At 40.7% G+C, this 25,473-nt stretch overlaps 2 protein-coding genes across 5 annotated transcripts; one reads left to right on the plus strand and one right to left on the minus strand.

Annotated features, from left to right (window-relative positions):
* Window positions 1–163: 163 nt before the first annotated feature.
* Window positions 164–23,567, plus strand: LOC115121172 (high affinity copper uptake protein 1-like). Of its 2 annotated transcripts, none has more exons than XM_029650210.2 (5): window positions 164–478; window positions 17,845–17,980; window positions 20,633–20,705; window positions 20,860–21,028; window positions 21,337–23,567. In XM_029650210.2, exons 2-5 carry the CDS (start codon window positions 17,864–17,866, stop codon window positions 21,536–21,538), a joined length of 561 nt encoding a protein of 186 aa, XP_029506070.1. In that variant the 5' UTR covers window positions 164–478; window positions 17,845–17,863; the 3' UTR covers window positions 21,539–23,567. The 2 variants fall into 2 exon arrangements, with proteins under 2 accessions (XP_029506070.1, XP_029506077.1); XM_029650217.2 differs by lacking the exon at window positions 164–478 and adding an exon at window positions 12,368–12,521.
* LOC115121194 (anaphase-promoting complex subunit CDC26-like) lies at window positions 22,042–24,999 on the minus strand. 3 transcript variants are annotated; one of them, XM_029650238.2, is made up of 3 exons: window positions 24,904–24,999; window positions 24,442–24,542; window positions 22,042–24,199 (listed from the first exon to the last, which is right to left on the minus strand). In XM_029650238.2, exons 2-3 carry the CDS (start codon window positions 24,520–24,522, stop codon window positions 24,014–24,016), a joined length of 267 nt encoding a protein of 88 aa, XP_029506098.1. In that variant the 5' UTR covers window positions 24,523–24,542; window positions 24,904–24,999; the 3' UTR covers window positions 22,042–24,013. The 3 variants fall into 3 exon arrangements, with proteins under 3 accessions (XP_029506098.1, XP_029506107.1, XP_029506115.1); XM_029650247.2 differs by having other exon boundaries at window positions 24,442–24,592; window positions 24,904–24,995; XM_029650255.2 differs by lacking the exon at window positions 24,904–24,999 and adding an exon at window positions 24,840–24,902.
* Window positions 25,000–25,473: the final 474 nt, after the last annotated feature.

Raw genomic sequence — 25,473 nt, forward strand, 5'->3', positions numbered from 1 at the left:
TATGTAGGTTTATAACATGTCGACATCATACGACATCGCGTCATCGTTCGGGCTGCCATGTGGCGGGGGTTTCTACTAGTTACCATAGCCACAATATCGTGAAAACAAAATATTACTTTTTGGTCTTAATTTAAAGGTTAGGTTTAAATCATATTGTAAGAAGATAAATTGTAGAAATGGGCGGGGTTTATGACTTTGTGGCTGTGGTAACTAGTGACGGCGGAAACGCTTGCCCTGAACGGTCGTCTGATTGGCTACCATACGAAAACATGCGTGCTACGTCTACATTTTCCTGCTTTGTCAAAAGTCATCTTGCTGTGGTTGTTATACTTAAATGTGACGTGTGCTCTCGGCGTTTTGCCAGTAGAGTAAACGGGAATCTGGACGTTCATTTGAAAGCTCATAGTTAATCATTCGGTTGTGCGTTATTGAGACCAAAGAAAATCCCGCTGGAACCGAGTTCACTATATGTTGTGAGGTAAGCGCGTGCATGCCCAGACTATCCTCTCTCGCTTGTGTTTGACCTCTGTATGAAGCTAGCTACGAGGCAAAGCTAGTAGTCTAGCAAGTACTGGAGTTAACTTGATAGCTAGCAAAATATTTTTTGAGGTATCGTGCAACTTCAACCATCTCACAATTTAAGCAAAATGTTCTAAATATCTATCCTGGCGATTGACATCCCATTTTTATCGAATGTATGATTTTCATGAAGTCAGCTGTGGTTGAGAAACACTTGGATTTTTTATTCGCTAGTTACAGTACACAAAACGCTACAATACTTTGTTGCCAACGACTCATTGATCTCTCCACTTCTAGGTTTCACGTGGCCCTTTTCCATTATGCTCTACCTATTCTGAAACAAGTAGCTAGGCTATCAAGACCGTTAGATCAAATTGTCATGCTTGTTAAATTGACATCTTCAGCACAACTACAAACTTAAAATATACTCAATATTTCAATGTGTATTCCCTATTCCACAACTGGAACTTAAGGCTACAAATATGCAACAGTACGTTCTACTTACTTAAATGTTTTAGGCTAATTCAATTGCAGCCTTTTCAGAGCGATGATGAAACATGTAACCAACTGTGGCCCCTATAGGCTCAGTGCACTACGGTAGGATTCCTCTTTCGTTGCTTTTCAAGACCTATTCCATCTCGGAACACGACCCATTACTTATCCCCTCTCTGTAACATAAAAGTGGACATTTTAATGTGCCTACAGACCAAAGGTGCCATGACCTATTGGTAATTATTTATGGCAGACCAAAAGTACAGTAGAAAAGGTCAAGACCCGACAACCAGAATAAATGTATGTCATCTATTTTATCTCTCATAGTCTGTACTCACTGATTTTATTGTGGTAAGTCTGCTTTTAAATTGCACTTGACAGCCACGGCAAACTGCCCCAATGCACACATCTATGGTCTTCAGAGATTAAGAGGCTGTTCATCAAGATCTGTCCTTCCATCTTTTTGATTAAACTTGCTTTATCTTGGCCAGGTCGCAATTGTAAATGAGAACTTGTTCTCAACTTGCCTACCTGGTTAAATAAAGGTGAAATAAAATAAATAAATAAAATAAACTTTCTATTAGATTGCTCTGGAATAACAGAGTAACTCATAACTGGCTTTGTCATATTTTCATTTACTCTCAGATATGTGGATTGCAGGAATGTTTGAGTGGGTCTGAGGGAAACAGTGCCCTATTGTCTCTGTGTATTAGGAGGACAGGGTGACAGTATCCAATGGGCCAGGCTGTCCTCTAGCTCTGTTGTAGTTGGCCCTCTTTCTCATTGGCATCACTCCGATGTGACTGAAACTTGTTTGCCTGGCAAGGCTTCTCATTCTCAACAACGGGTTTACTTTACGGACAGACTTATACTTAGGCTAGTTAATAAAGGCAGTAGGGGACAACTATATTTGACTATGACTTAAATTCCCTCCGCCAGGCTTAACTGACCCCCTTAGAATTTGAAGTGGATTGTTTTGATCTTGATTATTTCAATCAATAATCAAGATCCAAACGATCACTAAGAATCCACTTCAAATTCTAAGCGGGTCAGTTAAGCCTGGCGGAGGGAATTTAAGTCATAGTCAAATATAGTTGTCCCCTACTGCATTTATTAACTAACCTAAGTATAAGTCGGTCTGTAAAGTAAACCCGTTGTTCAGAATGAGAACGTTTTATGTCCTGCAAACAAAAAAAGCCATTGATCTGTTTCTGGAACTCCTTTGCAGATTTCCTGAAACCATTTGGGTCACACACACAACTATTCTATTCCATGAATGGTCCTATATGAGATTCCTGCTACTTATAATACACAAAGCAGTGGAATGATAACACAAATGACAGGTACAGTTAAATAAGGCTTAAACACTTGTAAATCAAAGATGGAATGATGAGAGTGTGATCAGAATGTAATGGAGAAAATCACGTTTGAATTGGCAACCTTTTGGTTATTGTACCTCAACCTGTATTGTTCCACACTATCAGGCTTTAAAAGGTGGAATGTAGGCCTACATTGCCAATTTATTATTTTAGCTAGCCTGTGAAGCAACTAGCTAGCTACCCTTTCAGTACTGTATTTGCCTCAAGTAGTGGCTCTTGTGCATTCATTAGGAATGTGTTTGAAGTTATTATGCAGCATGTTGGGCAAAATGTGGTAAGTGGTGTACTGTTAACCATGAAAGGATTAGGCTTAGGTCTACTTGACTATGTGGGGTCATTGATTGTGATATCGTACAGTGCAGTATTTTTGACTATCGTTTTGATAATATCGCAATGTTATTTTTGCATTAGTTTGCTGTACCTGCACCAAAACTAGTTTGTTACCATCTTTTTAAATAGGTAGCCCATTTGTTAGCAGCACTTTAATTTCAGTGACTGATCAAAACATGGCTCTCTTGTCCCTCTGCAGCAAACATATGGTGTTGGAACATCGAATCGCAATACATATAAAATTGTGAGATTCACAACATGTATCGTGAGCTCCCTGGCATTTCCCAGCCATAGTACACACACTTGAGTAAATTGTAGTCTTCACTAAATAATTGAATTATCATGTCTAACGACAATGTTTCAGTTTGTGCAATCATAGAATGTTTTATTTGTAATTGTCTCAATGCTCATTTTGGTTCCTTACATTTGTACTCTGTGCTATTTACTGCACATTTCATAATTGATTCAGTCACTGTCACCTTTGGTTGGGATTGTTATGAGCCAGTTTTATAAGCTGACCTTTCATAAAAGCTGTACGTCGGCCTTGACACCTTTGACCTACTTTTAATTCATGTTTTTAAAAGCTGGAGGTGAGAATAATAAAAAATCATCCTCAGCAATCTACACAGAGTACCCCATAATGACAAAGCAAAAATAGATTTTTAGACATGTTTGCATATATATTAAAAATAAAAGACTGAAGTGCCTTATTTACATAAACTCCCCCCCCCCAACCCCTCTTTTTACGCTGCTGCTACTCTGTTTATCGTATATGCATAGTCACTTTAACTATACATTCATGTACATACTACCTCAATTGGGCCGACCAGTCAGTGCTCCCGCACATTGGCTAACCGGGCTATTGTGTCCCACCCGCCAACCCCTCTTTTACGCTACTGCTACTCTCTGTTCATCATATATGCATAGTCACTTTAACCATATCTACAGGTAAATACTACCTCAAATCAACCTGACTGACCGGTGTCTGTATGTAGCCTCACTACTGTAAATAGCCTGTCTTTTTACTGTTGTTTTATTTCTTTACCTACCTATTGTTCACCTAATACATTTTTTTGCACTTGGTTAGAGCCTGTAAGTAAGCATTTCACTGTAAGGTGTACAGCTGTTGTATTCGGCGCATGTGACAAATAAACTTTGGTTTGATTTATTCAGACCCTTTGCTATGAGACTCAATTGAGCTCAGGTGCATCCTGTTTCCATTGATCATCATTGAGCAGTTTCAACAACTTGATTTAGAGTCCACCTGTGGTAAATTCAATTGATTGGAGATGATTTGGAAAGGCGCGCACCTGTCTATATAAGGTCCCACAGTTGACAGTGCATGTCAGAGCAAAAACCAGGCCATGAGGTCGAAGGAATTGTCCGTAGAGCTCCGAGACCAGATTGTGTTGAGGCACAGATCTGGGGAAGAGTACCAAAAAATGTGTGCAGCATTGAAGGTCCCTAAGAACACAGTGGCCTCCCATCATTCTTAACTGGAAGAAGTTTGGAACCACCAAGACTCTTCATAGAGCAGGCTGCCTGGCCAAACTGAGCCTTTGGTCAGGGAGGTGACCAAGATCCCGAGGGTCACTCTAACAGAGCTACAGATTTCCTCTGTGGAGATGGGAGAACCTTCCAGGAGGACAACCATCTTTGCAGCACTCCACCAATCAGGCCTTTATGGTAGGGCACCCCGACGGAAGCCACTCTTCAGTAAAAGGCAAATGACAGCCCGCTTGGATTGCCAAAAGGCATCTGGCTCTCAGACCATGAGAAACCAGATTCTCTGGTCTGATGAAACCAAGACTGAACTCTTTTGCCTGAATGCCAAGTGTCGCATCTAGAGGAAACCTGGCTCCATCCCTACAGTGAAGTGTGGTGGTAGCATCATGCTGTGGCGGGGTTTTTCAGCGGTAGGGACTGAAAGATTAGTCCGGATCAAGGGAAAGATTAACGGAGCAAAGTACAGAGCGATCCTTGATGAAAACCTGCTCAGGACCTCAGACTGGGGCAAAGGGTCACCTTCCAACAGGACAACGACCCTAAGCACACAGTGAAGATAATGCTGGAGTGGTTTCGAGACAAGTCTCTGAATGTCCTTGAATGACCCAGCCAGAGCCCGGACTTGAACCCGATCGAACATCCTCTGGAGAGACCTGACAATAGCTGTGCAGTGACCCTCCCCATCCAACCTGACAGCGCTTGAGACAATCAGCAGAGAAGAACGGAAGAAACTCTCCAAATACAGGTGTGCCAAGCTTGTAGCTTCATACCCAATAAGACTTGAGGCTGTAATCGCTGCCAAAGGTGCTTCAACAAAGTACTGAGTAAAGGGTCTGAATACTTATGTAAATGTGATATTTCTGTTTTTTCTATTTAATACATTTGCAGAAATTAGTCTTTGTCGTTTATGGGGTATTGTGTGTAGATTGAGTTTTATTCTTTTGAATCCATTTTAGAATAAGTAATGTAGCATGAATTTTTCCATATTTTGTTATCTGAATACTTTCCGAATGCACTGTACATGCAATATTCCCTCAATGTTTTGTCACTGAGCAAACTTCAATAAGCTACGTAGCCAATAGGCACTACACTCGACACATTTATGAAATTGCTTATTCCAGTTACTAATAAGCATGTACCCATTAACCTCTTAGCACACGGATCCCGTTATCGGGATCAAAATCGACAACATCCGGTGAATCTGGAGTGCGCCAAATTACAAAATTGTAATATTAAACATTAATGAACATACAAGTGTCTTACATAATTTAAAAGCTTAACTGGTTGTTAATCCAACCGCGTTGTCAGATTTCAAAAAGGCTTTCAACTACCATTCCAGTGTTTTACTTGCTATATTGTATTTACTTTGCCACCATGGCCTTTTTTGCCTTTACCTCCCTTCTCACCTAATTTGCTCACATTGTATATAGACTTGTTTTTTTTTTTTTACTGTATTATTGACTGTATGTTTGTTTTACTCCATGTGTAACTCTGTGTCGTTGTATGTGTCGAACTGCTTTGCTTTATCTTGGCCAGGTCGCAATTGTAAATGAGAACTTGTTCTCAACTTGCTTACCTGGTTAAATAGGTGAAATAAAAATTTAAAAAAATAAAAAGCACACCATGTGCTTATCTGAGGACAGTGCCCCACATCAAAATACTTTTTCAAACCAGCACAGGCGTCACAAAATCCAAAAAACTTGAAACTAAAGCACTTACCTTTGAAGATCGTCCTCTGTTTGCAATCCCAAGGGTCCCAGCTACACAATGAATGGTTGTTTGTGTTGATAAAGTCCTTCTTTATATCCCAATAGTTGGTGCGCTTGATTCAGTAATCCACTCGTTCAACATGCATACAAACAAATCCAAAAAGTTTAAGTTCGTCCAAACTAGTCAAACGATGTTTCTAATTAATCCTCAGGTACTCAAATTTGATTGTTTATTTAGATATTAAAGACTGAGAATAGTATGTTCAATAGGGAAGATGAATAACGAAGAGCGCGCACCTCATTCATGTGCGCAACAAGACTACTTTTCTAATTAGACACCTTGGGAAAAACATTTATTTGTATCTCCCATAGACTAGCATTGAAATGGCCTGTGACCCCCCCCCCCCCCCCCCCCCATCCAATGCTACCAATTATATGCGTATCCTTCTGGGCCTGAGTAACAGGCAGTTTACTTTGGGCAAGTCATTCATCTTAACTTCCTAACACTGCCCCCTAGCCCTAAGAGCTTTTAAGAAAATGACTGTAAAAACTGTTAAATCCCAGTTGATTGATTGAATTTAAAAAATTGTATGGTTGAGAGGGATGATGCAGAAGGAATTGAAAATAAGTCTGGCTGCACAACTGATTGGCAAACTTATTGCAAATTGAGATCATTTGACTAAATTGATAAAAAGAAGAAACTACACTATGAAACAAAGATGAATGATGGTATAAAAAAAAGAAGCTTTGGATCACCTTAAATGAAATTCTTGGAAAAAAGGCACATTCATCCCCATCATTCATTGAATCAGATGGCTCCTTTGTAACAAAACCAACTGATATTGCCAATTACTTTCATGATTTTTTAAAATTGTTAAGATTAGCAAATTTAGGCATGACATGCCAGCAACAAATGCAGACACTACACATCCAAGTATATCTGACCAAATTATGAAATTCAAGCATTGTAATTTTAAATTCTGTGAAGTTAGTGTCGAAGAGGTGAAGAATTGATTGTTCTCTATCAACAATGACAAGCCACCGGGGTCTGACAACTTGTATGGAAAATTACTGAGGATAATAGTGGACGATATTGCCACTCCTATTTGCCCTATTTTCACTTTAAGCCTACTAGCATGTGTGTGCCCCCTGGCCTGGAGGGAAGCAAAAGTAATTCCTCTACATAAGAATGGTAAAGCCCCCTTTACAGGCTCCAATGGCTGACCAATCAGCCTGTTACCTACCCGTAGTAACCTTTTGGAAAAAAGTGTTTGACCAGATACAATGCTATTTCAAAGTAAACCTATTGACGACAAACTTCCAGCATGCTTATAGAAAAGGACATTCATCAAGCACAGCACTTACACAAATGACTCATTGGCTGAGAGAAGGGGGGGGGGCTGTTTTGTTAGACTTAAGTGTGGCTTTTAACACTTAACAAAGAGTTGCAGTTAGTTTCAGTGGGTGGCAAGGAATAAGTTAGTCCCTAAATATTTATATTACTCAAAGCATTGTATTTGGGACAAATCATTCACTAAACCCTAAACCTCAACTACATCTCGTGTGGTCAGGTGCCACAAAAAAGGACGTAGGAAAATTGCAATTGGTTCAGAACCTTATGGAACAGCGGGGACTGTGAAGCAACACATGCCTCCACACACATATACAAATAGGCAGAGGGTAGCATCATTTGTCTGTTCTCTGTAATAATGTATGGGAATAATAATGCAATTTATTTTGTAAAGTGGTTTCTTGCATCAAACAATTTTCAGTCACCTCCTTGTCTGAAAGAGAAGTAGATAATCAGGTAATTGTCAAGCACTGCATGTTTTTTGTGTTTTTTTCCCCCCCAAAAGTCTCATGGAATGTAGGCCCACATTGAACACCCCACATTGGCTGATAGTGTAGGCTGAATGATATAACATGTTAAAATGTTATGGGATGCTGTGCAACTTCCAGCTCACGTTTACTGTGAACCCTGAAGTTGTACCCGCTTTAAGTTGCAGTTTCAGACTAGAGGTCGACCGATTAATCGGAATGGACGATTAATTAGGGCCGATTTTCAAGATTTCATAACAATCGGAAATCAGTGTTTTTGGACACCGATTTGGACGATTTAAAAAATATATATATTTTTTAAGTACACCGTTTATTTAATCTTTATTTAACTAGGCAAGTCAGTTAAGAACACATTCTTATTTTCAATGATGGCCTAGGAACTAGAGGTCGACCGATTATGATTTTTCAATACCGATTAATCTGACTTTTTTTATTTGTTTTTTTTAAATTAAATTTCTAATAATGACAATTACAACAATACTGAGTTAACACTTTTAACTTAATATAATATATCCATAAAATCAATTAGCCTCAAATAAATAATGAAACATGTTCAATTTTGTTTAAATAATGCAAAAACAGTGTTGAGAAAGTAAAAGTGCAATATGTGCCATGTAAAAAAGCTAACGTATGAGTTCCTTGCTCAGAACATGAGAACATATGAAAGCTGGTGGTTCCTTTTTAACATGAGTCTTCAATATTCCAAGGTAAGAGGTTTTAGGTTGTAGTTAATATAGTATTTATAGGACTATTTCTCTCTATACCATTTGTATTTCATATACCTTTGACTATTGGATGTTCTTATAGGCACTTTAGTATTGCCAGTGTAACAGTATAGCTTCTGTCCCTCTTCCCCCCCCCCCTACCTGGGCTCGAACCAGGAACACATCGACAACAGCCACACTCGAAGCAGCGTTACCCATCACTCCACAAAAGCCACAACCCTTGCAGAGCAAGGGGAGTAACTACTCCAAGTCTCAGAGCGAGTGACATTAGAAACGCTGTTAGCGCGCACCCCGCTAACCAGCTAGCCATTTCACATCGGTTACACCAGACATTAGGCTGATAGGCTTGAAGTCATAAACGGCGCTGTTTTTGCGAAGAGCTGCTGGCAAAACGCACAGAAGTGCTGTTTGAATGAATGATTACGGACCTGCTGCTGCTCAGTCAGACTGCTCTATGAAATCAGACTTAGTTATAACATAATAACACACAGAAATACGAGCCTTAGGTCATTAATATGGTCCAATCCGGAAACTAATTTGGAAAACAAAATGTTTATTCTTTCAGTGAAATACGGACCTTTTCATTTACATTTACATTTAAGTCATTTAGCAGACGCTCTTATCCAGAGCGACTTACAAATTGGTGCTTTCACCTTATGACATCCAGTGGAACAGCCACTTTACAATAGTGCATCTTGGTATTTTAAGGGGGGTGAGAAGGATTACTTTATCCTATCCTAGGTATTCCTTAAAGAGGTGGGGTTTCAGGTGTCTCCGGAAGGTGGTGATTGACTCCGCTGTCCTGGCGTCGTGAGGGAGTTTGTTCCACCATTGGGGGGCCAGAGCAGCGAACAGTTTTGACTGGGCTGAGCAGGAACTGTACTTCCTCAGTGGTAGGGAGGCGAGCAGGCCAGAGGTGGATGAACGCAGTGCCCTTGTTTGGGTGTAGGGCCTGATCAGAGCCTGGAGGTACTGAGGTGCCGTTCCCCTCACAGCTCCGTAGGCAAGCACCATGGTCTTGTAGCGGATGCGAGCTTCAACTGGAAGCCAGTGGAGAGAGCGGAGGAGCGGGGTGACGTGAGAGAACTTGGGAAGGTTGAACACCAGACGGGCTGCGGCGTTCTGGATGAGTTGTAGGGGTTTAATGGCACAGGCAGGGAGCCCAGCCAACAGCGAGTTGCAGTAATCCAGACGGGAGATGACAAGTGCCTGGATTAGGACCTGCGCCGCTTCCTGTGTGAGGCAGGGTCGTACTCTGCGGATGTTGTAGAGCATGAACCTACAGGAACGGGCCACCGCCTTGATGTTATTTGAGAACGACAGGGTGTTGTCCAGGATCACGCCAAGGTTCTTAGCGCTCTGGGACGAGGACACAATGGAGTTGTCAACCGTGATGGCGAGATCATTTTCCTTATTTTATCTTACGGGTGGTATTCCCCGTTCTGTATTTTATCTAATGTATGGCATCCTTAAGTCTAAATATTATTGTTACATTGCACAACCTTCAATGTTATGTCATAATTGCATACAATTCTGGCAAATTATTTCGCAATGAGCCAGGCGGCCCAAACTGTTGCATATACATTGACTCTGCGTGCAATGAACGCAAGAGAAGTGACACAATTTCACCTGGTTAAAATTGCCTGCTAACCTGGATTTCTTTTAGCTAAATATGCAGGTTTAAAAATATATACTTCTGTGTATTGATTTTAAGAAAGACATTGGTGTTTGTGGTTAGGTACAGTCCAACGATTGTGCTTTTTTCGCAAATGCGCTTTTGTTAAATCATCCCCCAGCATTGCATCGATTATATGCCAGGCAGGACATGCTAGATAAACTAGTAATATCATCAACCATGTGTAGTTATAACTAATTATTGTGATTGTTTTTAAGATAAGTTTAATGCTAGCGAGCAACTTACCTTGGCTTCTACTGCATTCGCGTAACAAGCAGTCTCCTTGTGGAGTGCAACGAGAGGCAGGTGGTTATAGCGTTGGACTAGTTAACTGTAAGGTCGCAAGATTGGATCCCCCAAGCTGACAAGGTGAAAATCTTTGGTTCTGCCCCTGAACAAGGCAGTTAACCCACTGTTCCTAGGCCGTCATTGAAAATAAGAATGTGTTCTTAACTGACTTGCCTGGTTAAAAAGGTATAAAAAAAAAGATCTAAAAAAATCGGCGCCAAAAAATACCAATTTCCGATTGTTATGATAACTTGAAATCGGCCCTAATTAATCGGCCATTCCGATTAATCAGCCGACCTCTATTGCCTAGTTAAATAAAGGATACACACACACACACACACACCACACTGACCAAAAAATGATTTTGTTGGCATTTACATATGTCCCCATTGCCAGTAAAATATAATCAGAACATTGGATAAACAAATCTGTATACAGTGTGTGCGTATGAAGTAAGGCAGTCAATAGGCCATAGTGGCGAAGTAATTACAAGTTCGCAATTAACACTGGAGTGATAATGTGCAAGTAGAAATCCTGGTGTGCAAAAGAGCAGAAAAAAACAAATATGGGAATGAGGTAGGTAGTTGGTCGGATGGGCCATTTACAGATGGGCTGTGTACAGCTGTAGCGATCGATAAGCTGCTCTGACAGCTGATGCTTGAAGTTAGTGAGGGAGATGTAAGTCTTCAACTTCAGTGATTTTTGAAGCTAGTACTGTCTAACTCCGTCCGGTAGGGCAACATCTGAAAAATAGCACACTTGGTAGTGTGTACCGGTGCTCAACCAGTAAGCGAAAAGCCAAAATCACGCATGACAGAGAACGGTTGATTGTCAAGGGCAATGAATTCCATTATCTTGGTGTTAATGGATTTCGCCTTTGAGTTGTCTTGCTGAAAAGTTCTTACTCTTTCAAATGACCGACTTGTTGACTGCTTGATCCACACAGCTGACATTATCGGCAAGGTTAGGAATGCTGTGTTGCACATGTTGCGTAACATTTTACGTGGAGTCATTACGTCATGTACCTACGTTCTATAGGTATGCACAGTACCTTTTGACAGCAGTTTTTAACATCAGCATTAAACTAGACATCGGGCCAATACCGATGTTGGGATTTTTAGCTAATATCGTCCGATTCTGATATGTTCACCGATTTATTTTTATATCGTACATCCCTTCTAGTCACTTTAATAATGTTTACATATCTTGCATTATTCGTCTCATATGTATATACTTTTATACTGTATTTTAGTCTTTGCTGCTCTGACACTGCTCGTCCATATATTTATATATTCTTTAATTTGATTCCTTTACCTAGATTTATGTATTAGGTACATGTTGTGAAATTGTTCTACATTACTTGTTAGATAGTATTGTACTGTTGGAGCTAGAGAAATGGGCATTTCGCTACACCCGCAATAACATCTGCTAAACATGCGTATTAGTTGTGTTCTATGCATCAGCATTCAGTTTATGATCAATTTTTTATTTTATTTTTTTAACAGTCTAAGTGATGTGGATTGACCACTGACTGTTTGTCTGGTTAAAGGACGGTTTTACACAAACAAAGGTGTAATGGTTCTGCCCTCAAAGATGTCCCATAAAGCTAGCTTCATTTCTTTTCACTGCATTAGGGATAGCATAGCGTAAACAGCCGTTTCGGTTTTAGAAAAGATAAGATTGTTGGCGCAGCAAACAGTGACTGGACATCCCATTATTTCTTCAGTTGGCTGTTTTGTCCAGCACGTATGTTTTTGGATGTGTTTTAAAGGGGCAATCCGCAGTTGCTACATTCATTTTTGGGGGGCACCATGCTATTGGCTGGATCAAAGGAAATGAGAGGCAGAATGGTCACATGAGGCGGACAGTCATGAGAATGCAGATTAGTGCACTTCGGCATGACTCATTCACTCCCACTCTCTCGAGCAGGCGAGCACACTCAGGATCAGACTACACACCTGTACACATTGATGGGTTGCATGAACACTCGCACACATTGACAAGTATCTTGTCATTGATTTGGCTGTAACAGAGGTTCTGCATGTGGTGAGACATTTGGGTAAGTTAAAAAAAAATAATAACTGGAATAACAATATTTCATATCAATTATCGAATCAAGAATGTTTATGCTACCATTTTAATAATGTACATTTCCTTGTTGTATGAAATGTACTTCCGCTGTTTTTACTTCTTTGCATGCGCCAATGCATCTTTTTGGTTGTTCTGGAAAAAAGCATGGACTTATTTTCCTGCTTTATGTATAGCCCAGCTGAGTGGGCTAATATGAAGGGATTAGGCTAATTAACTATTACCCACTGTACTTTGACCGACTGAGAGCAGTCTTTTGTCATTTGAGTCATATCTACATGAATGTTGAAAATCATTCTTTGTTGTAACTGTCTTCAAGCATTGTGTAGCCTACTATAGTTTCCACTCGGGTACAAAACAGTTTACTGAGGATTTACTTTGGTTAAAGATCAGAGTTCTTACGTTTATGATTCCAAGGACTTGCAGGAACATTTCACAATGGCTTTTATAACCTCATGTGGAGTGTGATTATATTCACAGTTCTTTGAACTCTGGGAGACAAAGTGCTGTGTAACACGACTTTAGACTGTTCTTGTCTTGCTTTAAAGGGCACAATGGTCTTCGCTTTGGACTTTTCAGCAACTGATAAGAATTTAAGGTTGACTTTGATGGAATGTTTATTTCTAAATCTAAGAAGACTTACGTGCTGGACTTAACGCTAAGAGGGACACCACCCATTATGAATAGCCTGTCTTCATAACACTGTTTTTGAGTAGTAAGGTCAATTTCGTTGTACTTGGTCATAATGTCTACCTGCGTCTTGACTGTTTCTTTTGGTGAGGATTAAGCCCTTTGAACATATGGGCCAACTTCTCACTGTGGCAACAACTGAGTCTAGCAGAGCTGAGTAGAAAAATATGAGATGGCAGATGTCTTGACTGGCAGCTTAATTGATGTGATTTTGGGTCTTTTCATTTTGATTCTCGATGTCTGTTTTCCTTGTCCCCTGATGTCATTGGTTTCTGCCTCAGGGTGTCCCAGACATTTGGTGTAACATGTTTTTCTCTAATTGAATAACATTAATGTCCATTAAGTGGGCATTTATTGGGTTATAAAGGCAGTTTTCTACGGATGTGGCCTCTGGTTGTTTGGCCATTAAATTAGTAATGGTCCTGGTAGAGCTCTTGAGTCAAATAGCAAATTTTTCCACCTTGATTGATTGCACACTCTCATGTAGGGAGTGAAGGTGCTTTCAAGGTGCCATGGCTAGTAGACATAGATGACTCGAACTGTGTATGAAATAGCCTTGGCACACAGTGGTCCAAACTGGCTTCACAGTTCTTGGGACCATGTGGTTCTGTTTGTAGCCTAAAATGTGCTTTCCTCAATTTAGGTACTTTTAACATCCAAACATAACTATAATTAGCCTAACTACCAGGAATTGCATTATCAATACCTAGATTACAAACTGGCAAAGCTGCAATCGTTATCTTGGCCTACAAATGTTCATAGTCCGAATACTGTGCTTCTTTTTGCACGTCCTTGATGTCCAAGGAAATGGTTTCAACCAGCATTTACAATACACCCCAGTCAGCGTTCTACACCAGTGGGTTCAGTACAGTACGTTGAGGGGTTCATGGTTACAACACCTCTCACAATCACCATCTCTCCAAAGTAATAACACTAGGCACTTTGGAAAATTTGACTGACTTGATTAATTATGGTGTTAACTTTTTAATCAGTGCTAACCCAGGAGCATTAGAGAGGATCTGGGGCTTGTCCTCAAGCTGGTGCTGGTGGCACGGCGCCAAGCCCAGGACCAGGCTACTCCAAGTCTGAGTGGTTACCCCTTCATCCCTCTTCAAGCTCACAGAGTCAAACACAGACCTGGACCTCACTTAAATTTGTCGTATACACCTGGAAAATGTAATGGTGGTTGCTTTCCTCATCAAGCAGGAGAGACACTGAATGTTTTGCGCAGGAGGAGAATAAGTAGAAGTCACAAAGTGCTGCTTAGGCCTTAGAGTTTGAGGGGGGGGGGGGGGGGGCGTTTGTTTTTGGGCTGATTTCTGTCTCGGCTTCAAACAAGCTTCAAACATGATTTTTTTGCAACATTTTTGGCACAGCTGAATACCTAGGCCAATTTGGGCGATTCCGTGGGAAGGTTAACCTGAGCATGCCCAAATAAAGTTAAGAATTTCCAAATGAGGTCTATATGTTAGAGTTCTGGCTTTATTTGAAAAGTAGGAAAGTGTATGAATTTTGGCCAATTCAGAGTAGGAGGGCAAGACTCAAAGGCTTTTCAGCCAATCATGTGACCAACCACCCTGTTTCGGTCCTATGTAGAAACATTTTGAAATGGTGTTTCTTACATTGGATAAAAGTAGAGACTCCGAACTAGAATGGGGAAAGTAATGCTGCTTTGAAAGTTGATGAACTTGTAACACCACTTTTGAGAAAATGGCCTGTGACTATTTTGGTACACCTACTGGAGAGCTCTGCTTTGTCTACACCGGCTATTCTCAAATTGGGGTACGCGCAATGCCGTCGGGGGTACGCCAAATAAAAATGTGATTCATATTTTCAAATGGTTCATTTAGATTTTCCAACAGGGCTATACATTTGGGTGATGTTTCTTTCTCTCGTCTGAGTAGCATCGTTTCACTGGCAATAATAAAATTAAACCATCTAGTGTTCAGCGAAATAACAGAATGTCAAATAATTAACATCCAGGCACATTAATCTGTCTAGGACTAGCGGAACCACCCTGGCAACAGCCAGTGAAAGTGCAGGGCGCCAAATTAAAACAACAAAAATCTCATAATTAATATTCCTCAAGCATACAAGTATTTTACACCATTTTAAAGATAAAATTCTCGTTAATCCAGCCACAGTGGCTGATTTCAAAAAGGATTTACAGCGAAAGCACCACAAACGATTGTTAGGTCACCACCAAGCCACAGAAAAACACAGCCATTTTTTTCCAGACAAAGAGGAGTCACAAAAAGCAGAAATAGAGAATGAATCACTAACCTTTGATCTTCATCAGATGACACTCATAGGACTTCATGTTACACAATACATGTATGTTTTGTTAAAGTTTATATTTATATCAACAAATCTGAGTTTACATTGGCGCGTTACGTTCAGTAGTTCTAAAACATGCAGTGATATTGCAGAGACCCACGTCAATTTACAGAAATAAACATTGAAAAAGATACGACTATTATACAAACTTCTCCTTAATGCAACCGCTGTGTCATATTTCAAAAAAACTTTAATGAAAAAGCAAACCATGCAATAATCTGAGTACAGCGTTCAGACAACAAAGCAGCCAAAAAGATATCCGCCATATTGGGTGGTCGACATTTGTCAGAAATAGCATTATAAATATTCACTTACCTTTGATCTTCATCAGAATGCACTCCCAGGAATCGCAGTTCCACAAATGTTTGTTTTGTTCGATAATGTCCATCATTCATGTCCAAATAGCTTCTTTTGTTAAACCAATCCAAAAGCGCGTTCAGGTCCAGCCGAACGTCGGACGAAAAGTTCAAAAAGTTCCGTTACAGCCCGTAGAAACTTGTCAATCATTAGGATATTTTTATCATAAATCTTCAATAATGTTCCAACCTGAGAATTCCTATGTCTGTCGAAAAGCAATGAAACGAGAGCTAACTCTCTCGTGACCACGGCTGTGGCAATCTGCCAGACACCTGGCTCATTCCTCTCTCATTCGGTCCCACTTCACAGTAGACTCCTCAAACAAAGTTTTAAATACTGTTGACATCTAGTGGAAGCCTTAGGAAGTGCAACAACCAATATCCCACTGTATATACAATTTTTCTCAGGTTTTTGCCTGCGTACTATTGTTTGTACATATGAGTTCTGTTATACACAGACATCATTCAAACAGTTTTAGAAACTTCAGTGTTTTCTATCCAATACTACTAATGATATGCATATATTAGCACCTGGGACAGAGTAGCAGGCATTTTACTCTGGGCACCTTATTCATCCAAGCTATTCAATACTGCCCCCCTGTCACCAAGAAGTTAAAGTTGCACAGTCAACTTAGTGTATGTAAACTTCTGACCCACTGGAATTGTGATACAGTGAAATCTGTCTGAACAATTGTTGGAAATGCACAAAGTAGATGTCCTTAACCGACTTGCCAAAACTATAGTTTTTTAATAAATGTGTGGAGTGGTTGAAAAACCTGTGTGTGTGTGTGTGTGTGTAATTATATATATATATATATATATATATATATATATATTACACACACATCTACCATTCAAAAGTTTGGAGTCACTTAGAAATGTCCTTGTTTTTGAAAGCAAAGCGTGTTTTTTGTTTTAATTTTTTAAATTTTTAAATCACTTAAATTGATCAGAATTAGTTTAAACATTGTTAATGTTGTAAATTACTATTGTTGCTGGAAACGGCAGATTTTATTTATGGAATATAATGCATATGCTTACATAGGCCCATTATCAGCAACCATCACTCCTGTGTTCCAATGGCATGTTGTGTTAGCTAATCCAAGTGTATCATTTTAAAAGGCTAATTGATCATTAGAAAACCCTTTTGCAATTATGTTAACACAGCTGAAAACTGTTCTGATTTAAAGAAGCAATAAAACTGGGTGTCTTTAGACTAGTTGAGCATCAGCATTTGTGGGCTCGATTGCAGGCTCAAAATGGCTAGAAACAAAGACCTTTCTTCTGAAACTCGTCAGTCTATTCTTGCTCTGAGAAATGAAGGCTATATTTTTATGTTTGGGTGTGATGACTGCTATTAAAGCTACATGTAATTTTTAAATCCTGAAGTACCAGGACCTTTTAACGTTCCAAATTACCAAAAACTGTTATCATAAATTGATGATAATCTTTAAAATGTAGAGTCTAACATCCATAACGGTTGTTTTTCCTCTCTAAAGTACTAACGAAAATTACAAATGATAAATTATAGTTTGTGTTCAGACATGCCTTTCCTCCTTAATGAATATCCATGTTTTGGCCTATGTCGTACAAACTCCGACTTTTGCTAATATGTTCAGAAAAAGCTTGGCCTACATGTAACACCAATAACGCTTCATATTTGTGTTTTTACAACATGCCAATATTTAGAAGTCTGCTTTCTTGAGTATACACCCCCCCAAGGTGTACTATAGACGCACACATCAAACGTTTCATTTATATTTGCTTTGTCCATTCTTTGAAACATTAAGATGTGATTTTGTGTGCAAATGTAATGTTCATACTGCTGGAATCGCCTACCTACAACATGTGTGTAAAGGTGAGAAGTATGCGTGACGTATTATTTTTGTCTGTATTTCCTGGTTCTTGCAGTACTACATTCGAGACGAACATGGACCACACGAACCATGACCATGACCACAGCAAAATGGCTGGCAGCATGGCTCCTCCCATGGTCACAGGCTCCCACGAGGATCATCTAGGGGGAGGTGGAGGGGGCCATATGATGGTGAGTGAGCTTGGCACTCTGAAAAAGAAATCAGTCACACACTAATTTCTCTCTGTTACGATGTGGGATGTACTTATGCTTGATCCAGCAATGCGGTCCGGAGGCGGTGACGCAATTGCGGGGGCCAATTCAAGCTCTGTACTGCATCGCCGTGCTCCTCCCAAAAAATGTTAATAATTCTGAGGGCTCCGTATAGCTCCTCATTGATATGATTGGTTGACGGTATGTGGGGGCGGTACATCCTGCATAAACACAAACTCACTCCCTTAACAACTTCCTCCACAACAGCTCTGCTCCACGAAATGCAAGAATTACGAATGCCCTGACTTTTGAAGAGGCCGTATCGCAGTTAATGCTATATGTTCAATGCAGACACTGTAATGACCATAAATGGGCTTTCAGGCTTATCACCCCATCTCTGCACTTCCTACGACCTCCTCACAAAGTTGTAAATCTGATTCAGATGAATGGTTTTAATTCAACTCTAGTTCAAACGGCCTGCTTGACATTTCTCTCTGCTGTGTGAGCTGAATCAAATGAAATGTTATTGGTCACATACACATGGTTAGCAGATGTTATTGGTCACATACACATGGTTAGCAGATGTTATTGGTCACATACACATGGTTAGCAGATGTTATTGCAAGTGTAGCGAAAATACTTTGCTTCTAGTTCCTACAGTCCAGCAATATCTAACTAGTAATATCTAACAATGCCACCGCAAAACCTAATACACACGTCTAAGTAAAGGAATGGAATAATGTATAAATATAAGGATAAGCAATGTCAGAGCGGCATAGGCTAAGATGCAATAGATAGTATAGAATACATATGAGATGATTAATGCAAGATATACAGTTGAAGTCGGAAGTTTACATAAACTTAGGTTGGAGTCATTAACTTGTTTTTCAACCACTCCACAAACTTCTTGTTAACAAACTATAGTTTTGGCAAGTTGGTTAGGACATCTACTTTGTGCATGACCCAAGTAATTTTTCCAACAATTGTTTACAGACAGATTTTTTAACTTATTCACTGTATCACAATTCCAGTGGGTCAGGAGTTTACATACACTAAGTTGACTGTGCTTTTAAACAACTTGGATCATTTTATGGAATTTATGTCAAGGCTTTAGAAGCTTCTGATAGGCTAATTGATGTAATTTGAGTGAATTGGAGGTGTACCTCTGGATGTATTTCAAGGCATATGGGTTCAAGTCTGTATATAGGCAGCAGCCTCTCAGCTAGTGATTGCTGTTTAACAGTCTGATGGCCTTGAGATAGAAGCTATTTTTCAGTCTCTCTGCTTTGATGCAGCTGCTCAGGTGGATGTTGTCCTTGATGATCTTTTTGGCCTTCCTGTGACATCGGGTGTTGTAGGTGTCCTGGAGGGCAGGTAGTTTCCTCTGGCGAGCCCTGAGGTTGTGGGCGGTGCAGTTGCTGTACCATACAGTGATACAGTCCGACAGGATGCTCACAATCATGCAAGTTTTAGGTGACAAGCCAAATTTCTTCAGCCTCCTGAGGTTGAAGAGGCGCTGTTGCGCCTTCACACCGTCTGTGTGGGAGGACCATTTCTGTTTGTCCTTGATGTGTACGCCGAGGAACTTAACATTCTATCGTCCCTACTGCTGTCCCTTGCTGTTTCCACGATCATCTCTGTTTTGTTGACGTTGTGATGTTATTTTCCTGACACCACACTTGAGTGCCCATCCCTCCCTGTAGGCTGTCTCGTCGTTGTTGGTAATCAAGCCTGCTACTGTTGTCGTCTGCAAACCTGATGATTGAGTTGAAGGCGTGCATGGCCACACGGTCATGGTGAACAGGGAGTACAGGAGGGGGCTAAACACTCACCCTTGTGGGGCCCCAGTGTTGAGGATCAGTGAAGTGGAGATGTTTCCCACATTCACCACCTGGGATCGGCCCGTCAGGAAGTCTAGGACCCAGTTGCACAGGGTGGGGTTCAGACCCAGGTCCTCAAGCTTAATGATGAGCTTGGAGGATACTATGGTGTTGAATGCTGAGCTGTAGTCAATGAACAACATTCTTACATAGGTATTCCTCTTGTCCAGATGGGATAGGGCAGTGTGATGGCAATTGCATCGTCTGTGGATCTATTGGGGCAGTAAGCAAATTGAAGGAGGTGTAGGGTGACCGGTGATATGATCCTTGACTAGTCTCTCACTTCATGGTGACCGTAGTGAGTGCTACGAGGCAATAGTCATTTAGTTTAGATACCTTTGCATTCTTTGGTACAGGAACAATGGTGGCCCTCTTGAAGCATGTGGGAACAGCAGACTGGGATAGGAAGGGATTGAATATGTCTGTAAACACACCTGCACATCTGTGCATGCTCTGACGACGCGGCTATGGATGCCGTCTGGGCCAGCAGCCTTGCGAGGGTTAACACATTTAAATGTCTTACTCACATCGGCCACAGAGGAGAGCCCACAGTCCTTGGTAGCTGGCTGCGTCAGTGGCACTCTGTTATCCTCAAAGCGGGCAAAGAACATGTTTAGCTTGTCTAGCAGCAAGACGTCGGTGTCTGCGACGTGGCTGATTTTCCGTTTGTAGTCCGTGTTTGTCTGTAAACCCCTTGGCTCTATAGGTGTGATACAATTTTTAAAAATTGTTTTCTGTCCCTCTTCTCCAGAAAATGACCTTCTACTTTGGCTACACAAACGTGGAGCTGCTGTTTGCCAGCCTTGTCATCAACACACCTGGAGGTAAGTTGGTGTGTGTTCCCAGAATGTATTTTCAGACTTGAAATGTAATGCAAAAAGTATTTTATGTATTGACCATGGCCATTGATTATTCATAAAACTAAAAATAATATTGGTTAGATAGTCAGTCAATTATTTAACATGTCTCCTCTTTCAGAGATGGTGGCGGCCTGCTTTGGTTGTTTCCTGCTGGCTGTGCTCTACGAGGGGCTGAAGATTGGCAGGGAGTTCCTGCTGAGGAGGAACCAGGTCAACGTGCGTTACAACTCCATGCCTGTCCCGGGGGCAGACGGCACCATGGTCATGGAGACCCACAAGACTGTAGGGTAAGTTAGACAACCAAGCAAGAGGACTCCTTACTAACCGGACACATAGTAGTACTGCAGTGAAGTGGTCCATTTTACACCCCAATAATGAGAATTCTAGACATTGTAGTTCAAAAGGGCTACGCGCTCCATATCAACTTACAGTGAGGCTTCACATTTTCCTACTGCATGTGGGGAATGTTGTAGATATAACAGGAGTTTTTAAATGGCTTAGTTTGCCACTAACACCTGACTTGCAGAGTGCTGTCAATTAGTTTATTTGAAAAGAACTTTTTTTTAACCATCCTGTTTCCCCCTCTCCCCTGCAGCCAGCGGATGCTGAGTATGGCACACTTGCTGCAGACGGTGTTACACATCATCCAGGTGGTGGTCAGCTATTTCCTCATGTTGGTCTTCATGACCTACAATGCTTATCTGTGTATCGCCGTTGCAGCCGGGGCAGGCGTCGGATACTTCTTATTCAGCTGGAAAAAGGCTGTGGTTGTTGATATCACCGAACACTGTCACTAATAGCCCCCCCCTGGTCTCTTCATCCTCCACCCACACACACACATACATTCACACACAGGTATTCTCCATTTAATCGTCATCATGCATCCAGTTTTATATACGTTTATCTTATTTAAATGGTTCACGTTGTCACACAAAAGTTGCTTGATGGAAAATGTGAATTACGACTGAGCTTTTACATTTGTGACATTCAAGTCTGTCCTTTTAGTAGGTCCAGAAGACTACCCTCGACAACTAGCATGATGTTGGTATTCCAAATGCTGGCTTCTGTTATACCAACACCACTCCTGTCTGGCTCCACAGCTCTGTCAAGGGCCAAACATCCACTTCCCCCAGTCGTGCCATTCTTCCATTCTATTTTTGTTATTGCGCAACAACCAGTGCAGGTTCATCCTTGTAGCACTGGGGCTCTAGGCTCTTCTGCTCAGAGGGCTATTTACGACCCTTACAACCTCTCTCATTGAAGATCATTGTGAATAGGGCCCAGAGTTTTTCCTGACCCCACCTGGGCCCAAGTTAAAGCCAATGTGTTCTTCTGAAGCCTTGTCATATCTGCATTCCATCTGACAATCTGGCGGGGGGGGTCTAACATAATCAGGGTCTCTCAACTACAGGAGTCAAAGGTCATACTTGGGATTGTGTGGAGATGGTGGGGCAGCGCTGGCTGTATGACTAAGCCTTACTAAACCCTTTGCCTTAAAGGAGGGAAACATGACAGCCTAGGCCAACTGTAGTCTACTGACAAGTGCCAGTGCTATTTTAAAGAAGTTTGTCCAGTGGACAAGCAGTCAAGTACAGTACACTTTAAATGTTGTGTGATTATATACATTAGTGTAATGCAGCAGAGCGCGACAACCTTTGAGACCCTCTTCATGAGACACACTGCTATGCAGTGTTCAATTTTGGTAGTTTATGAATGACAGCCTCATTATTTACCAATGACACTTGGCACTCGAAGGTTTGATCTGACACACAAATGTAAATTGACTCTTGTACATCAAGAAGCCAATATAAAATGTTCATAATATAACTTGGGAGTAACTTTTGGTGCATTCATTCAATAGGCTTAAATTAGTTCACATGTCAACACAACATGGACACTAGTGTCCTTATTGGAGCAAGTGCTCAGATCCCAAGGACAAGCAGGGAACTATGGGAAAGTACGAGGATGGATCTAGTGCTTTCTCAGACTGGCCTAGTAACACATGATTACTGCACCTCTTGTGACTTATCGGTGCTTACGCCTCACAGTTCACACTTTGACAGGAGGGGATATCTATGAAGTAGAACCTAAAGAGAAAGTTGTATTTTTAGTTTCTTGATTATAATTTTTTTCATCTCTGAGAAATGACTAGTAAATGTTTATCAGTTGCCTAAAGCTGTGTTTTACACAGGCAGTCTGACTCTGATCTTTTAATGATTTGGCAATAGAGCTGATTTGATTGGTTAAAGGACCAATTAGCGGAAATGTCAGAATTGTCTGTCTCTGTAGACCGGCAGCCCAATTCAGATTTTTGTTGTTGCACTCAGTTAATTGGTCTTTTGACCAATCAGATCTGGAAAAATATCGGTTGTAGAAAGATCTGATGTGATTGGTCAAAAGACCAATTAGTGGAAAAAATATCAGAATTGAGCTGCTTGTCTAAACACAGCCTTAGTGATGTGCTGTGCCTGGTTTGAGGGTCAAATTCCTAGTTGCTATAACTGGATTTAACTGCCGCACATTCTCATTACATTACAATCAAGCCAGGGACATTAATAGTTGGTGTATACTTGAACATATTATAACTGTTTCTGCTTTACCACATGGGATCATGTATCAAGATTTATTATTATAGTCTACTATACAACTCGAGCGTTGAAGTTAATGGGCCAAAACAGCAGTGGGAGTCTGACTGCCACTCCAGCGCAGCAACAGTGTGAACATTACCTGGACTGTTAAGTCCACAGACATGTCTGTATAGTATGACGTATTTACAGTGCTGTAATCATCTAGAGAAAACAAGTAATAAATGGTATCATTCAAGAACTGTATGTTTGATTCTGTTGCATTCTCATAATGCAGCCTTGAAGGCCAATAAAACTACAATCATACCATTCTAAGTAATAACTGATTAGTTATCAAGTCCATTCCATTTTGCCCCAAAGATGCTACCTTCACCTTCCTGGGACTACCAAGTCTGGATTTTTGTAATGGAGGGAAACCACTACAACAGCTCCCATGAAACATATTGTACGAAAGGCCACACGCTTTGCATCGCAAGTCATAACATTTCAGGTAAATGCAACAACATTACTTTAGAAGATGTGTGTTATAAGCAAAACATGATCCTCAAACTACACATTTCTTTGTGAAGAGAATTCTGACCTCAGGCAAGCACACAAGTATCCCTGACCATGTCAATAGCATTGTTACTGTGCCATCTACACACCAACACTGGTTTGAGCAGTCTTGTTAATGTGCCTATTAGGAACCTAAAACTGCAGGTTTCCAAAGAGTGAGGGCAAGGTGTTTGGTTTAGGATGGGGCTTGTAGCTTCTTCTCTCGTTGATCATCTGTTCCCGTGTCTTCCCATCCCCTGTTCCACCGCTGGCCCCCACCATATTACTAAACATAGCCACACCAACAACATCCATTTCATCGCTCTGTTTTTTCCGAATCTGAGAGGGGGGGGGGGGCGTAAATTGTTAGACAGAAGTTCTGGTATGTATAATTCATGTAAAAAAATAAAGTGCTTTTCTCACACCCAAGGCACGGATTTTATGCCAATCAAGCGTTTCTTAAAGTTAATGAGGAATTTAAGAAACTGGTTGCAGGCAATCCATCAACAACGCAAAGCCTCTTTATTATGCCTTTTATACCTGCATATAATAAATGTATCCATGATGCTGTGGCTACTCACCTCAAGCTGTTTCTTGACACACTCAAACTCCTCAGTGTCATCCAACTTCAATTCCAGACGGGTGGGCTTTCTGCGCAGCATATTATATCCACCAATGTTGGCTGTGAAGCAGATGTGCCCAAGGCTGTAAATACTAACTTCTACTAGATGGCTAAAGACAGAAAGGTGACAGATCAATTATCGAGTGTAATAATATGGCTTGCATTTGCTAAACCACTTAGCTAGCTATATACAATTACTAAACAATAGTTCATGTTAAGGCTACCAAACAAATCAATCACACTAAAATCTCTTTGCAACAACTTGCTAACTTTACTAGCAAGCTGTCAAGCTAACTACATAAAAGACTAGTGACAGACCAAGCACGGCTAAAGAGGGCAAAATTGAGCGCTCCATACGTCAATTTGTCTCGGATCCAGTGGTACTCACAAAGAAACAGGCTAATATTTCATATTTGCTTACATTTTGTTAATGTTGTTTATTTTGACAGCAGTAGCTAGACGGCCTATCCCTGTAGAATCCGGTATAAATTGACGAAGGGCTTCTGGGTAACGTAGTTTTCAGCAGTGCATGTGTGGGTATGTTTGACCTTTCCGCTAGATGTCGCTGTGAAATGTGAACAGGCAACCACTTGTGTTTTGATTTTGCTAGCTGGTTGCGGTTCCTGTGTAATTGCGTTATTTCAAACCCAATACTAAAATATAGGTACATTAATCACCTTAAATGTTGAGCATTTTGTCTATTTGGTGATGCTTTTGGCAAACTGCTGAGTGTCGTTCGCTAACTAGTTTATCTGACGTAAGCTAGTTAGTCAACGTGTTCTTGTGTAAAGACTACTTTACAAGCCCCTATGATTATGTCAATGTGTCCTAGCCATTTTATTTACTGATTAGGGAGTTGTCCATTTTTGGTCAGCAAATTGATAGTTAGTAAACTACACACTCATTCCATTCATTCATATCTCTGTGTGGCTATTGTTTACTCCAGGACAGTATCATTCATTGTGGTGAACAGTGGGACCAGCGATGTCTG

This window comes from Oncorhynchus nerka, linkage group LG4 (genome assembly GCF_034236695.1).
Source record: "Oncorhynchus nerka isolate Pitt River linkage group LG4, Oner_Uvic_2.0, whole genome shotgun sequence".
In the NCBI taxonomy this organism is placed as follows: Eukaryota; Metazoa; Chordata; class Actinopteri; order Salmoniformes; family Salmonidae; genus Oncorhynchus; species Oncorhynchus nerka.

Bases quoted from the DNA above. Each gene is read 5' to 3' on its own strand.
- LOC115121172 (XM_029650210.2), top strand. From the start codon at position 17,864: ATGGACCACACGAACCATGACCATGACCACAGCAAAATGGCTGGCAGC. The intron at 17,981-20,632 runs GTGAGTGAGCTT...CCTCTTCTCCAG, and splicing joins GTGGAGGGGGCCATATGATG to AAAATGACCTTCTACTTTGG. The intron at 21,029-21,336 runs GTAAGTTAGACA...TCTCCCCTGCAG, and splicing joins GAGACCCACAAGACTGTAGG to CCAGCGGATGCTGAGTATGG.
- LOC115121194 (XM_029650238.2), bottom strand. From the start codon at position 24,522: ATGCTGCGCAGAAAGCCCACCCGTCTGGAATTGAAGTTGGATGACACT. The intron at 24,200-24,441 runs GTGAGTAGCCAC...CCCCCCTCTCAG, and splicing joins GTGTCAAGAAACAGCTTGAG to ATTCGGAAAAAACAGAGCGA.